Here is a 17,518-nt window from a genome sequence, read left to right as displayed (position 1 = left end):
CAGTTACATATTTTTATATTGAATTCGGTTGGAATGGTTTTAATTTTATATTAAATTCTTTAGATTACAGATTAATCCGAGTATAGACTCAGGTTTGTCGACATAACTTCATGATAGAGAGGCTTATTTTATTTATGTCGTAGTCAATGATAACGAAAGCTTAGTTTTGTTATGTCTCTGTAGAATTACTGAACATGAACATCAAGAATTTTCTCTAACGGGAGATTATATTATAAGACTAATTATAGAAGGGACATTTTATATAAAAAAAAAAAAACAATCCATTACATCGACTATCTCGATTGATTTACGTAATTTTGAAAAGCTCAGCATGACTTATTACCACTTCGTAATTCCAATTGGCCAATTTACCTCTCAATGTTCGGTATATTGCCATTATTTAGTTCAATGCCTTTGGCTCTAACAGAACTAACAACTTTTTAATCTATTTATTTATCACATGTTCCACTACGCAACCATCATGCATCCGCACGTATCGTAAACGCTCATAAAATAAACCTTAACAATGGTTGTAAAAGTCACAAAAATAGACTATAAAGTTGGTAGAACAATACATGTAAAAATGGTACCGTTTCTTTCCACCGAGCTGAATAATTGATGGTCCAAACTGCCGAGTTGTGTTCTTCATACAATATTTATGTCCCCAACATCCCCTTGTTACCGCCTACTTCATATATACATAAGTATAGGTACTTAGCTTGCTTGTTAGACGCGTCTAATTTTTTAGGGTCGACAGGGGAAAGCTGGATTTGTTTGTATTTTTATGGGATTGGGATTAGGTTAGGTATCCTAATCGTATGCTATGCTATTGAAACGTTCAACTTTTCTTTGTAAATTGATTTGAACTTTAAACATTGATTTTAAAAAATCCATTGTAACTACAGTCGCGCACAGGAAGATTACCTCTCTCCTTCTGAAAGTTTTAAAGAAAGTCATAAAGCTAATCATATTTTCGATTTCATTAGATATGTGCTCTCAACCTGTCTTTTTTAATGTGGCTCTAGACCATAGATTAGTAAAGATACTTCGCCGCCTTGAAATTGAATGAAGCCACAAACGGCTTATTTTAGTAAGCTCTTTTTTTAATTCTTGACAAATAAAAACATTTTTAGAGAAAATTTACGAATAAATACCTAATACTGCGTAATTTACGTAATAAATAAATAATTATTTCAAATATTTTAGGGACATTTTAGCACGGAGACGTGGTAAAACTTTTTTACGCAACTATTTCAATTCTCAAAACTGAGTACATTTTCTTGCTAGGAGTGAGTAATCTTTACTAATCTATGCTCTAGACACTTATTTTTATCTGTTTTAATAAAAATATGTATGTCAATATTCTTAGTCTGTAAGTTAAATAACCGTCAATAAAACTAATTATTGTGATATCAATATTCATATCCAACTAGTTTTTAGGAATATCAAATATGCCAGACTGATTAATGTTACAAATCATAAACATACTAATGGATTGAATGCTCAATAAATACAAATATTCGTCCATATTCATAATTTATTAATAGACACTCTAGACCGGTAGCCTTCATTCAACGGTCATGTCATAGACAAATCAGAGCATTAAGGTCCGTGCACAGATAACGCAAGCTCATTTGTCATAGATAATAATAAATAGCATAGATAATAAAGAGCATTTTCATTTGTGTCACTCTAATCTATATACGATGACATTGAGAATAATGAATAACATCTAAATACATAGTTTGTGGTATGCATCGATTTAATTTAGTATTGTATAATACGAGTAGGAAAAAACTGGCCGAGTGCGAGTTTAACTCGCACATGGGAGTTCCGTACCACCAAATTTTCTTGTATTTATTATTTTTAGTAGATACCTATTAGTAATAATATCAGCTATAGAAATGAATGCAACGAGAAAATTTGAACAGTCTACCTTTTACGGTTCAATAGATAAAGTAAAAAACGCCGAAAAATAGCGGTTTCTTGAAGGGCAACCTCCATTTTTAAGGTTTATTTTTACTTTTAATAATAGTGTATTTTTCACCATTTCGTATTCGCCATACATTTCGCCATTATAGCGCCAATTAAAAAATCAAGTGTTTACCTATTACGGTTCAAGAAACAGAGCCCCATGACAGATGGAAAGACGGACAGACAGCGAAAGTTTATTAATAGGGTACGGTTTTTACCTGTTAGGTACGGAACCCTAAAACAGAGTCTACTATAGTTTTATTATTATCGCCTAATGGATGAACATTGAGACATGAATGAAATGATTTATTCTTACCCTGATAAAACAAAAATACTAAATACTTATAATAGTAAGTAGCTTAGTTTTTGTAAGTCAGTAGCCAGTTTGACAAGTGGCAAGTATCTGATACTAAGTGGTCATTGCCGATTATAATTATGTGATAAAAAATAAACACATCGCGGACTTATATAGAGGCTAAATTAGCACTTGTGTACCTACTACTTTTAAATGTTTGAGTACGTATCATGGTGAATGTTAATAATATATTTTCATGTGCTTTCTAATTAGCAATTAATGATACACGATACTAAATTTTATCTACATAATAAATTTTATCGTATAATTAACTTTCTAACTTTAGGTACCTTGTACCTATATATGTGTGTACCTATCTAACACATATTAATTGAGAAAATTGCGTATGATATCTCTTCAATATTTGGTCCGAGAGATTAAAAGAGTGTTCACTAAAGTTGATAACAGTTGCTCCTTGAGAAATAACTTAGTTGGAACGCCTTCGATACACAAGAAATTTTATTAACAACTGCAGTAGGCAGAAACGTAGCAAAATCGCTTAAAAAGCACAAAAAAACAAAATACAACAGAAAACAATCCGAAACAGAATCAAAACTTAAAAACTCAAAAGAATTCCGAACCCTTTCAAGTCAAGCCAATATCTATACGGGTCTCGTTAGCCGACTTTTAATAATATACAACAAAACAAAGCCAGATAAGAGGCCATTAACACGGCTGCTAATACAAAGAGACGTTGGATAAATCGACCGAGACTCGACAGGATTGGTTTTTGTCACATTCTATTAAAAGCCGGTTCGCTAGTCGTCAATCTCTTAGAAAAAGGTTGTATTTTCTACGCTTAGTCTCATATTAGTATGAGAGTGGGTGTTATACTTTCAGTTATCATAGCCCGCAAAATACCTAGTTTATTATTATGTTTGCCTGGTAAACCTGGTGATTTTTGTAGTTTTAAATGTTTCACACACTATGACTAATTGTTGTCGATCCATTACTAACCCACTGCTGGACACGGGTCTCATTTCGGAATGAGTGTTTTTAGAATTTAGACCACAATTCCCCGCAGTGACCAAGTGCGAATTGGTAAATTTCACATACCATGCATAACTTTTTAAAAGAACTTTCAAGAGTGTATGTTTCCTCGTGATGTTGTTCTGCAACATTATTGCAAATAAAATTAATTTCTAACAAGCACATAATTTCGAACTGGGGTGCCTGGGATTCGAACATCAGACTCCCCGAATAAGAGGCCAGTTTTTACCTATGACTAATCTATAGGTACCAAACATCTCATCATAAAATTTCGTGACGACAACGTTATTTTATAATATTTTGAACTACCGATTAAAACAAAAATAAACAGTGAATTCCCCAACCAAATTATGAACAAACAATTCTAACTACTCATACACATTTCAAACAACATACCATACGAACTAGTGGACTTAAATGTTTTTTAATTAAGAAGTAAGCTTGGGTACAAAATTCCGAATTCCTGAGACAATGCCACTCGCCACTGGTGGCATCTGAACCGATTACGTTCTAATGGACAAGTGGTGTTTGTGTTCGAAACGATAACGCGTGCTCGATACGCGCGGCGCCATGCCACTGATTTTTATTGTAACAATAAAAGAACCAGAGTAAGGCACTGGTTCCATAAATGAGGAATAAGCGACGAAAGTAAGCAAGAAATCACCGATGAAAGTAAATGAGTGAGTGTTTAATAGTAGCGAGAAAGAATTCCAACACGTAAAACCGCGTAGAGTGAATGAGAAATTACTAATAAGAGTAAATATTATGTAGCGATTGTCTAATGACAACGATACCTGGTGTATAGACTAAGAAAATACAGCTTTAGCTTTTAGCTTTGGGTATAATTTTTAAGCTTGTTGAAATAATAAGATTTGCTAATTTACAACAACTACGTTACTGATAATAAATAACTTAAGGCTTAATGTTTTATACAGATAGCGATATCCAGAGAATTTGAGTTAGAACAAAACTAATGTCAAGGGTGATTATTATATTTTTATACCACCCGTTTTATAAAACAAAAAATATATAAACTACTGTACTGACAAGATCTTTAATTATGTTGTAAGCGCATGTAATACATTTCTGGAAAAAATCATTCACTTTCATTATTTTTATAAACGTTCATCTTTGAACTTCGTTTTATAACGCTCATCCCTAAGTTCCCTCTAGCGGTAGAACAGGTCCTTTACACCCAAGATACCAGTGATCTACCAGGCGATAGAATACGGAACGTTGTTTATTATCACAGATTATACAACAACGGACATTTGTGCGAGAGTATTCCAATTTTAAATTAATAGCTATCAGTGGTACGCTTCGAAATAGGTGTGAGGTTTTTCGTGTTAGCGGTTATATTAGAGTAACTGATAAAATAACTGACGGTGATAATCCATTATAATCTTTAGTTAGAACCATAGATAAATATAGATATCGCACCGCCTTGTAATTGAAGGAAGCCATTAAATGGCTTAAACGGCTGACTATTCTGTCATGGTGTAAGTTACGCGGAACAATGCCGACATGTGCAGTTAAGTGGTGCAAAAACAGAAATCAAAGAAAAAGTGCGGAGAAATATCGTTTCATTCGTAAATTATCTAAAAACTACATTTTTAAATATTTTTCAAACACGAAAATAGACGACAGTGACAATTTGAATTATCAAAACTGGTTACATTTTCTTGTTAGGAGTGAGTAATATTTACTTATCTATAGTTAGAACGATATTTTTTGTACGCATGCAGTCCATCTGATTTCAAAATGTTACCGTAAAGAGAACTACAGTCCTATCTGAGGTTGGTTGGTTTAAACTGTTTAGATCAGATCATAGCGGTTAACGCTACTTAACAGTAATATTACCTATGTTATAACTAACCCAGGAAAATATGTGTCCCGAAGTTAGAAAAAAGTAATGTCGCCGCCCCCAATTATTTTCAACCTTAGGTATATTCAGTATTTATACTCTGTAAAAATTGTAAGTGTTTATTTATTGCGGTTGAAGAGATTGAGCCCTGTGACACAGACAGACGGACAAACAGCGAAGGTTTAGTAATAAGGCCCCCTTCTTACTCTTTGGGTAAGGAACCCTAAAAAAGTAGGAACACAGAGTAGGTAAGTAGGTAATACATATTCTATTCAAAGAGATGACACCTTTATTATCTTTATTACTTCTAAAATACCGTGAGAATAACTTCATTGCTTAAGTTACTCAGATCTTATCAATCAGTAGAGATACTAAGAAAGATAACCGATAACTTTTTTTTATATAATATAGAAGTAGCAGACGAGCATGCAGTCCATCTGATGGTAAGTGGCTACTACCGCCCATGAACATCTGTAATCGACCCCAGATAGGATTAGATCTTCCTACCTGAGGTCGGCCACAGATGCGCCGCTACCCCTGAGGACTAAGCTGGAACGCCTCGGAAAAGTATGTCTCCCTTACCACACCCTTCAAACCGGAACACAGCAGCGCCTAACACTGCTGTTATGAGGCAGAAATAGGTGTGGCGGTGGTGCCGCCATCTTCTAACTGATATGATAAGATACATTAAGATACGATGTAAAGCTTTTAAATACGATTGAATATACATTAATGTTTTGTATTAATTAAACTAACGACCGATATAACACATTGGTACTCGTACTCATAAAATACTTTGAAAAATCACCTGTCCCATATGATTCAACATTTTATTTTGTTGTAATACTTGAACTTGCAGAAGTAATAGCTCAGTGGGTAGAAACTTGGCCTTTCAATCAGATCCGAGGAGCAAATCTAAGGCACCTTTCCAATTTTAAAGTTATTTAAATTAATTAAAATTTCCTTAACCGGAAAATATCGTTGAAAAAAATGCATGGCTGAAAGTTCTTATAAAAAGAAATTATGGCGTTAGAGGAGACCCGAGTCATTGAGACACTAAAGATTGAGGAGATATAGGTATTTATTTATTTATTTGTGTTTCTTAAGGTGTTGCAATTTTTGTTATCCTATTTCCTGTATTATTTTGACCTTTGGTTGTCCACTTTTATCAATTTAAATATTTACAATGACAATTTAAAATCAGGTGGTTTGCATCCCATCTTGCCATTTTCATAAAATCCTTTTAATTTTATGACTAATAAAAATTTCCGTTTAGTATTTTTTTGATTAAACGTATTTGGCCAATTTGTAATGACCTTTTCTTCTATGAGGTAAATGAGTTATATAAGGCCATTTACGACTGGTTTTAAAGATATAAGTTATCTTAATAGCTGTGATTTTACAAATATAAAATTGACTGTCCATAATGTTTTAATAAGTGACGTTTGCTAAGATCATATTTATTGCTTCCATTACAATACGTTATAAGCTATTTACCAAAATGTATGTCTTTATGTATGTACCTATGTGTAGGTACTAAGAATCTTAGAAAACTGCTGTATTACTTTATATAAGACTTTCGTATAAAACATAGCCTTTAAATACCTTACGCTTTCCCCAAAAACGTTTAGTTAATTTGAACAAATTGAAAAATCAGAGTTACTAGTTAAATAATATCCAAAATTCTCTCGAATAAAGATTGTTTCCATCTCATCATCATCAACCCATTACTGTCCCACTGCTGGGCACGGGTCTCCTCTCAGAATGAGAAGGATTAGGCCATAGCCCACCGCGCTGGCCAAGTGCGTATTGGTAGACTTCACATACCTTTAAGATTTTTATCTCTCAGGTATGCAGGTTTCCTCACGATGTTTTCCTTCACCGTTTAAGCAAGTGATAATTAATTTCTAATACGCACATAAATTTGAAAATCAGAGGTGCCTGGGATTTGAACCTCGGACCCCTCGATCGAGAGGCCGCGTTACTTAACCACTAGGCTATCACTGTTTCCATCTATCTAAAATAAAAATAAAAACTATTTTGTTAGTTTTAAATATTTCTTAAGCGTTGACTTCGTTTTAAATGCTAATGCTTATCTTAAAATGTATAAAAGCTACTAAATTAAAAACACAGATTAATCAGTTGACTATTTAAAATGTCTGTATCACCTGACATATATTTATTGCTCTTTCAATTTTTAAATTCTTAGCTAATAAATATAAAATTATCTAGAACGATGACAGGAACAACGTATTTACGTAATTTATTGATCACTTTCTACTGCGGCTTATGTATTGCATGTATGTGTAAACGGTACTGTTTGAAAAGATTTATAATTATTACAGATTACGTGAAAATGTCGTAATTGATTATTACTAACTTTCGTTTTTCGTTTCGTTTCGTTTCGTTTTTTCACTTTCAATATTTGAGTCTGTGTCTGTTTTTCTGTGATTGAAGCAATAAACGAGCATGTAAGAAAGAGACTACCGCCGCTCCTGGACATAAGTAACCTCGAATACGATATGATTCGTATTTGAGATTGGCCACAGATACTATCGCTTGAATTCAACCCCAGAAAAGACAAGATTCGTACCAGAGGTTTGCCAAAGTTATTTTGCTCCTCCTGAGGACTAATTTGAAACGCGTCGGAAAAATACGTCACCCTTACCACACCCAAACCAGAACAAAGCAGCTCTTAACACTGATGTTAGTAGGCAGAAATAAGTGTAGTGGTTGTGCCTCCACACCTATTTCTGTCTAAGATTGAGTTGAACAGACAAGAGTTGGACCACTGTAGATTCTACCGCCTTCTAAGTTAGTATTTCTATTGTCATTAATACAGCAACACTACCGTGATATTGTATGACAGAAATGGGTGTAGTGATGTCTATCGCTATCATGGTAATCAAAAAATATAACAAATAGTCCTCACTAGAGAAGGGCTTAGTCATCAGATGCGTTAAACAAATATAAAAAAAAGTCCTCACCTCCACTTCGTCCGTCGGTTCTGAAACCACGTCTTCACTTGGGCATCAGTCATCTTCAAGGTTTTAGCGAGCGACGCCCGCTCAGCCGACGCCAGGTACTTCTGTTTGTGGAACCGCTTCTCCAGCTCTGCTATCTGCATCCTCGTGAAGGATGTCCTGGGCTTCTTGCGCTTGGGCGGCGTCCGGTTCTGGTAGGGATGGCCAATCCGCCTTGTGATCGGGAATGACGCTGGAATGAACGGAATGTTTTTAGTTATGGTTCTCAACTTATAGTTTTCACATAAATTGTCTATACAAATATAGACAATTGAAATTTTGAATAGAGAATCTTAATCTAAAACCTTCTCCAATAAATATGCACGTAAGTAAATGTAATTGAACTGTGTATTATTTTGAGATAATAATCACATGAATGAGCTTATTTTTGCACGCTGCAAAAAATTTTTTGAATAGTTATTTGTTTGTCTACAGAATCTTGGGCATATTAAACTAAAACTATTTTAGTATATATTCATATTAAAATAGGTTTCGAAATTATTAAAAACTGATTTTGATATTAAAAATAATAGAAACTCTACGCAATAGATTTCCTACTATTTTGCGTATACTTCCTACCTTGCGTATAAATTGTAAAATTGGAGAAAAATAAGCCTCTCTACATCTACTTGTGTTCTATCAACATCTCAACATTTTAATATACATAACAATAAAACCTTAAAATAAGAGGGACCAAGTACAATTATGTGAGTAATATAAATATTACCATAAGAAAAACAAAAGTTACGTAATAATAAATTACATAAAATACAGTGGTTTCCACATTACATTTATTCTGCGTAACAACAACAAAAAGGCAACAACACAATGGTTTTATAAATTAAATGTTGATCGACATTAAATGAGCCGTGTTAAACATAATATGTACTGACCTATAGTTATAATAAATGATTTGACATTGTAATATAATATGCAATATTGTCGTACAGAGAACTTTAAAAGACGGGCGAGTAAAAAAGTACAATACATAAATCAGTAAGTGCGGTGTGCGAGTCATATTTCGACACTGAGGGTTCTGTACATTGATAAATAAACCGGCTTAAACGGCTGACAATTCTGTCAGCCAGTTTTTAATGGCTGTCATGGTGTAAGTTACGCCAAACAATGCCGACATCAATAGTTTTCAAACACGAAAATAGATGACAGTGAAAAGTTCAATTGTCAAAACTAGTTACATTTTCTTGTTAGGTGTGAGTAATCTTTATTAATCCATGCTGCCGTCCATGGATATCTATAAAAACTCTGAGTGAGTAATCTTTACTAATCTATGGTTCTGTACTATTAATACTTGTCATTAACCTATTACTGTCCCACTGCGGGACACGGGTCTCTCGAAGTGAGAGGTATTTAGGCCATAGTCCAGCGCTGGCTAAGCGCGAAATGGTAGATTTAATATAACTTCGATAACTTTTTAAGAACTCTCAGGTGTGTAGGTATCCTCAAGGACCTACCACTACACAATTTATTGGTAGTGGTAGGTCCTACTAATGGTAGGACCTACTATTAATAGGTCCAACTAGTGGTAGGTCCTACTAGTAATAGGTCCTACTAGTGGTAGGTCCTAGTGGTAGTTCCTACTAAAATATTAAATGACACACAAAAAAAATATTTATTTACAAAAAAGAGCTAGACTTAGCTTAGGGTCGGCCACAGACTCTACTAGCGGTACAAAATAATCTAGATGTCTCGTATAAGAATATTTGCCACAGACATTACTATGATCTTTAGTAGTCACACCCAGAGTAAAGCCAGTTCAAACCAGATCATAGCAGAATAGAATCGGTATGGCAGAGATGCCTTGATAAACCAAGGTTCCGAACATTTTAAAATGCCGTATTCCAAACTCAATTTAATTTTAATCTACGATTTCCTCGCTTAGTCTACTTAATCATGGTAGGACATCTCTTAATGACATGATCTCATCTCACGGTCGATTTAATGCAAATCGATCTATCACAGAAAACACCGGTCATTACTGAACGCACAGCCAATCAAAACGCTCCATTTCAAACTGTATAATTTATTGAGTTTCGAATTTTAAACGTAATCAGTCCGCCATGATTGTAATTTCGAAAAGAGAACGCTTTGGAATTATGACTTCTTTTTTGTCTTTGATATTCAGATCCGTTGCGGTTTGTATACGACCAGCAATCATTTTGTTAAAAAAAAATAAGATTTGACTTAATAATGGTACCTATTTTAATAAATTAACTAATTTTATATATTTCATATTTACAAATTAAATAAATGACGCACTTAATTGTTTAGTCCTGAAGCATAGTATTTCCTGAAACGACAATATTTCTAGAGAGTCAAGAATTCTTAAAATGCCTTGAGTCGAATTCAATGTGAGCTTTGAATAAAAATAAAAAAATATGATCATATGTTTGAATTAGAAATTACTTTCTTTTTAATCTTTTTATATTCAAATCCGGTGCAGTTTATATACAGCCAGTTCGTGATATTGATAATAGAAACTAATATTTCAATCGACAAAAGATAAATAATCTTTCATTGTATTCCAAATAAAAGCAGTATTTATGCTAAATATCAAAACTGCTTAAATCTTTTATTTATTCATAACTTTCGTAACATGTTTCTTTTATGTTTATTGCATCAAGATTTAAATTACGAAGATAAGCTTAAGTATATGTTCACTGTGTAACTCATTTCTGCAATAGCTCTGATGATAATTTCTGATAAAGTGCTTATTTTACAAGAGCATTGGTTTATTACAAAAGACTCCGAATGTGTGATGGTTATCAACTATAGCTGTTGTTTAGATTATTGTTTGTAGACGGCGTAATTAGAAATATGCTAATTGTAACTTTACAATTATATTGTAAGCTAAAAGTATAAATACCTTCACAGATTGGTTGTAAAGTAATGTATAAGTTACTTTTAACGAAGCTAGGTTGGTCTTACATTTAAAAAAGGAATGAAATTTGAAAAATTGAAGTTTCTTGTTAACACCAAATTTATTACCTAAAGATACCTATTTAGTGAATTTAATCTAAAAAAGTAATCACAGAAAAAATGTCGTTACAAGATCTGCAATTTTTTAAACAATATTATAAAAATTATTAATTGAGTTCGAAAAAAGGAGTTCTATTTATAATATGTATTTTTATCTAGCCTTAAATATAGATAGTGTTGATTAAATTAATATATAGACTATAATAATTATCACAAAACATCTTCTTTTTTTGGAATAGAAAGAGCATACATTTTATTTTACTTATACTCTTTTTAATTTTAAATCTGACTTGTCATTCACAAGCGCACATAAACGCTTCAATCATTCTCCACGATCGTTCCAAATTGGAATTACGTGCCAGTCCCATATTTTAGTTTTCAAAAATGGAATCGCATTAAACGGCGCAATTTGATTGGTGCGCCAAACGTAATGGCCGCCTCACGTGACCGCAAATTGTGCATTGCGCTTAACGTCGCAGTTTGAGATTATTATACAATCATATTTTATTCGTTGCGACTTTTGCTTTTATTTATATCTAAAACGTTTTACGAAAAAAGAAGAGGTTTGAAATAATATGTTCGGTTTCGTAAAGTGCATTTCTTTCATTTGAATTTCGCTTTAGCTGTACCGCCACTCCGGTTTTCGAATTTTATACCAAGTACATTTGATTTTAAAACTATTTCTACTAAGTATACATATAATGGGATGTGATGTCTTAATCGTTTCAGCTATTTCTAAAAATAGGTACAGACATAAGCGAAATTAAGAGTCAAAACAAAACCTTATTGGGTTCGTGAAGGTTACAATAGAAAATTTTAAATAACAAAATTTTCAAATATTTCTTTTTAAAATTTTATTTATGTTTATATTTTATTTGAAGATATTTTAAATTAGGTAACATTTATTCTGTGATCATTTGAGAATTTCATATATAAAAATTACGCACACAAAGAATATTTGATACTGTTTTCGTAATAAGTAAGTACGGACAAAAATAAATATATAAAAATAAAAGGTAAAGTAAGAACGTTTTCAATCCGAATTCAGAAATGAAAAACATGCCGTCACGGCAAAGAATCCCGAAAGTTTAGACAAATTGAAATAGAAACAGAGTGAATAGATGTAGGCAAAATGATATTACAGGCAGATTCGTTTTGAGACCCCACTTTGAGGCAATTTCGTTTGAGGGTTACCCCGAGGGATAATATCATAAAAGGATTACCCTCGGAGGTGCTTAAACCCCTCAATGTTAATTTGTTTGTTAATTTTTCTTCACTTTACGCCTAATTTTATTATGATTTTTATAGGGCTACTTAGCGTGATGGCTTTTAAGTTTTAGGGATCTTGTTTATAATCAAAAATACTGAAGTACTAACTAACCATGATGTTCAACGAACATGAACATTGTTCATGTCATATTTTTTTGATTATGTGATATTTGGTTGAGAGAATTTTCCGTACATATTGTTAAAGACATGTGACGATTTTTTTCTTCACTTGCTATAAGTGAACCGTTATTTACTGTGACTCTATCTTCTAGCCTTTACGAAATTAGTTTCAAAAAGTATTTTTAACACTACTCTTCTCTAATTCTTATAACTAAAAGAAACTCCTTTAAAAATTTTCATATTATACTTCTAGACAAGCCAGTTTAAACAGGCGTGTTGCAATACGACCAATGCTTAAATTCTAATGAGTGCACTTTTACTAGTATATAAGTAATATAAATAAGTCTAAGTGTACAATTTAAAGGAAATTCATAAATACGCTTACATTAATAAAAAATATGTGTTACGTATATTATTGAACCCACTTTACAATTAAACTAATGTAACCAAAGACACAGACTAACGCAAAGAAAATGTGTTTTCGTTTATTATCCCTACATAATATACCAAAAAGCTTAGCATTACCCCAAGACCGTAACACGACCCATACGCGGTCGCACGCATGAATCATAATCCCTAAACGGATTATAGCAAATCTTATTACGCACCCTTTTCTGCCTAATACCGCCAGACGTAGGTAAGTAGCTAATCGGTTATGTGTATTTTTTATGGCTTGTTTATTGTCTGCTTGTTTTTCTTTATATTATTTGAAAGGGGTATTTTGTAGGTCTAGAGCGCGCTTGTTATAAATTAAAGTTATTCTTATAATCATGCCTTATAAATAATTAAAAAAAAGGCTAAAAAAGTTATATGTAATTTTCTGAACGTAATGCCTTATTTTAAATTATTATGACTCTTTGTTCTTCTGGTATTCTTCTATATATTATTACTATTATGTAGGTCTATAAAACTTTGATATCTTTTGTGTATCATTTACACCTATATATTCGTCCACAAATTCCACTCAAACAAAAAGCTTGTCTCATCACATTTCTGAAGAACACATCCATATTTCAAACTTAAAGCGCGATTCTCGCTCATATTCGCCGAGCCTCCCTTTAAGGGAGACACGAAGACGAATGCCTGACGTCTAATTGGGCTGACGTCACCTGGGATTGGAGCGCGAGCTCCATCACTCCGATATACGCATTTGCTTGCAGTCACTTAGTTAGATTTACAAATAAGTCAATAAGTCGTTTTAGAGTAAATTATTAAAAGATACTAATCAAGTGTATTTTATTTCTAATTTCAAATGTGCCTTAAATACTTAGAGAAGAACTTGCATCATAATAGTTTACAACCACATTGATCCATGAACGAAAATGCGCTAAAAGTGAAGCCTATGCATGCTCATGTACTACTCTGTCTTACGCTATCGCTAGGAGGTACATAATCTTGATTTTAATGCATAAATATGGATACTCCATTTCATTCTAACACATTATAACTATAACGAATAAATGCTACAAAGAACTGTACGTCTCTTCCAATTTTAAACGAACGCATCTATATTTCAAATTTAAAAACGCGAGCTCGCTCATATTCGCCGAGCCTCCCCGCGGAGGAGACGTAAGACGAATGCCTGACGTCTAATTGGGCTGACGTCACCTGGGATTGGAGCGCGCGCTCCATCACTCCGATATACGCATTTGTCCGCGCCTCAGATCTCGCATGATCCAGTTTCCTTGAACATTGAATAATGAACCCTGTTTTTGTAACACATGTGTTTCGCAAACAGCCTCACGAATTCTTAATCTTTGTAAAGTTTTGTCTTAGAACGTTACACGCAACCTTTTTAAACAAAAAATGTAAACATTATACGTATTTGCATTCTAATAGTCAGACATAACAATTGATATCATTCGATACATGGCAGATTTAGTCCATTAACATATTTTAAAGACACGTTCTGTATAAAATTGATGTTTGCATAAGTTTCCGCAAGGTCTACGACTCCGATAAAATTTACATAACGTAACATTGAGACTTATTCCGTTACGAATAATATTCAAAAACACACCCAAACTCTCCTTTTGGCTTACGGCAGAGATTGCTTTTATCGATCGTAAACACGGCATCAAGCAATGAAATAAACGGTAGCCGAAGTCAACATTTTTCAATTACACCGGACAGTGGTTCGGAGTGAAAAAATGAACGGACAAAATCTCATGCATATTGTACACAACAGGCGTACCAATCCACTAGTTACGCGAGCACTGGAATCGGATGTACGGGGCTCATGGAAAATTCATTGGTTGAAAGCAGAATGCAATCGGGATACAGGTTTAGGTTGCATTTTGAAACAGTGCATTCGTTCGAACAAAGGCTGCCTTTATGAAGTTTTGCTTTTCCCCTTTTAGCTTTTGCTTTGTAAAACACGCTGTATTGCCTATGAGCTCGGATATATGACGGTCCCAACGGGTAATATTGTTCCTTTGTAGCGAAGTCCATGATGGGAATTGTCTTTTGGATGTAGTGAAATGTAGCAAATGTAGGCAAATTTCACGAATTGTACTTTTTGCGTGTTTTAAAAGTTTATGATACTTTCAATTTGAAGTTGCAGAACACTGATCTAATATAATCATATATAATTGACCAAATACGAAGACTTGGTATAACGTCAGTCAAATAGATCTGATTTAGACGCCTATGAATATATCTTGACCTCATTATACGTAGTATGCTTATCCAAGCCAATCAGAGTCCTCTGAGCCAATCAACATAGCCCTCTAACCCCACATACCGCGGCAACTTCACAGACAAATTGATTATGTACAATAGTATCTCTATCTGCTGTAGAACGTATATAGTATACCGTGAAAATATTGAGCGTATTTGCCAACAATCATATGAAAATATACATATATCACTCGGAAGCATTTTCTACTATGGAAAATTTTAAGAATTGGACCACAAGCATATGTCCTATATAAGCAAATAGTTATAATTTCTAAATTATATAAGCGTGCAGCTTACGACGAGCATGCAGTCCGCCTGATGGTAAGTGGCTACTGCTACCCATGGACATCTGTAATCAACCCCAGATTGGATTAGGTATTCCTACCTGAGGTCAGCCACAGATGCGCCGCTACCCCTGAGGACTAACCTAGAATGCCTCGGAAAATTATGTCTCCCTTACCATACCTTTGAAACCAGAACACAACTGCGCTTAATTCTTAATGCAGCACTGCTGTTATGAGGCAGATATATGATATCCCTGTGTCGCTCCCACGGCACCGGGTACCTTTTGAAAGTCTCTCCCTCGATAACAAAAAAAAAAGATATATGAGGCAGAAATAGATGGCGGTGATGCCTCCGGAGTTGAACCACAAAGGGTTCTGCCACCTTCAAATATTAGAAAATATTACCTTTAATGCTACCGGAGCGGAATGTTTATCTATATGTTTTAAAATTACGTAAAATTTTTGCCAAAATAATAAATTAAATCAAATTATAAATTTGTATTTTCATGTTATGTCGTGCAGGTACTAGGCACTGCTTTGCGTGTTCAAAACTAAAGTTGTATTAACAATGGTGGAAAATGTTTGCATGACATGTAAGTTTAATCATATAACCTCCTTGTTATTACTACTTGGGGTTATTACGTCGAATTTGTTTCTATTAATTAGCCACTCATTGTTTTTTATTTTTAGTATTTTTTGTTATAGATGTCATAGTAAGACACGTTAAAAATTATAAGTGTTTACATAATACTGTTCAACAGATCACACTGTGATAGACAGACAGAGGAGACTGAGTAAACAAGACCCTTTCTTACCCTTTGGATACTAAAAGATTTAGACCTCATTTAAGTGGTCATTTGACAAAATCAAGTGTGAGGTCGAAAACACTATAAATATTTTAAAAAATCACTCACAAAGCTTATAAGTCTTGTGTGACAGTGTTTAAATAGCGAAACCAAGTGTATTCATATTTAAAACAAAAGATTACAAAATTCTAGAATTACTACATATATTTTCATATAAATTGTTATGTTATGTTATATGCCAAAGTGATTTAAATAAATCCGATGGAAAAATTTCAGTGACAGTTGTATATAAAGATTGTTCTTAGGTATATGTTCGGAAAAGAGGATAATATAATCAACGGAAATATAACTCTTTATAATAAAAGCGTAAAAGATGTAAAAGTTATCAAAGATGTAAAGATACAAGAGATACGTAGAAGACAAAGGGCATTCTAATCAGTTGATTTAATTTAAAGTTCTATTCTTTTAATTAAATTTTTAGTTTAATCCTATTTATATGTCTGAAATTTTGCCTCCCTCTAGCTCAGACACACTGTAATCTACATAATATGACACGTAGTCACAATAGCTTAATTAGCCCAATAAGTACTTCCATACAACATTTGTAAAGAACATTTTTAACAAATAAATACCTAATAGTTAAAAAAAAACACGCTTTTAATGCTAATCGAACTATAAACTAGAAAATAAATCAATCAATTTTATAATGAATCGTCCCAAAATAAAATTATAATAAAATTTAATTTATTAAAATAATAATTCAATTCAGAGTAAAAAGCGTAGGGTGCTTGATATTTTAAATGTTACAATCATACTATTGGCAATCTATGAGAGAATAATTATAACTGCAGATACTTCGTCACCTTGAAATTTAATGAAGCCACAAACGGCTTATTTTAGTAAGTTTTTTTTTTTTAATCTTTGTAAAATAAAAACATTTTTAGAGAAAATTTACGAATAAATAACTAATTTACGTAATAATTACGTAATTTACGTAATAAAAAAATAATGATTTCAAATATTTTAGGGACATTTTAGCACGGAGACATAGCAAAACTTTTTTACGCAACTATTTCAATTCTTAAAACTGGGTACATTTTCTTGTTAGGAGTGAGTAATCTTTACTAATCTATGGTTAAAAAGAAGAAAAGTAGCCG

At 33.1% G+C, this 17,518-nt stretch overlaps 1 protein-coding gene across 1 annotated transcript in view; it reads right to left on the bottom strand.

Annotated features, from left to right (window-relative positions):
* The window catches only part of C15 (homeobox protein C15), a 48,313-nt gene that overhangs the window by 14,252 nt on the left and 16,543 nt on the right, over positions 1-17,518 (bottom strand). Inside the window, exon 2 of the mRNA XM_073076775.1 lies at positions 8,171-8,399. Coding sequence (XP_072932876.1) covers positions 8,171-8,399 — 229 coding nt within the window. The remainder of the gene's footprint in view (positions 1-8,170; positions 8,400-17,518) is intronic.

This window comes from Epargyreus clarus, unplaced genomic scaffold (genome assembly GCF_041222505.1).
Source record: "Epargyreus clarus isolate Ecla_fem2 unplaced genomic scaffold, WU_Ecla_fem_2.2 ptg000002l, whole genome shotgun sequence".
In the NCBI taxonomy this organism is placed as follows: Eukaryota; Metazoa; Arthropoda; class Insecta; order Lepidoptera; family Hesperiidae; genus Epargyreus; species Epargyreus clarus.
This window is presented reverse-complemented; position numbering and strand designations above follow the sequence as displayed.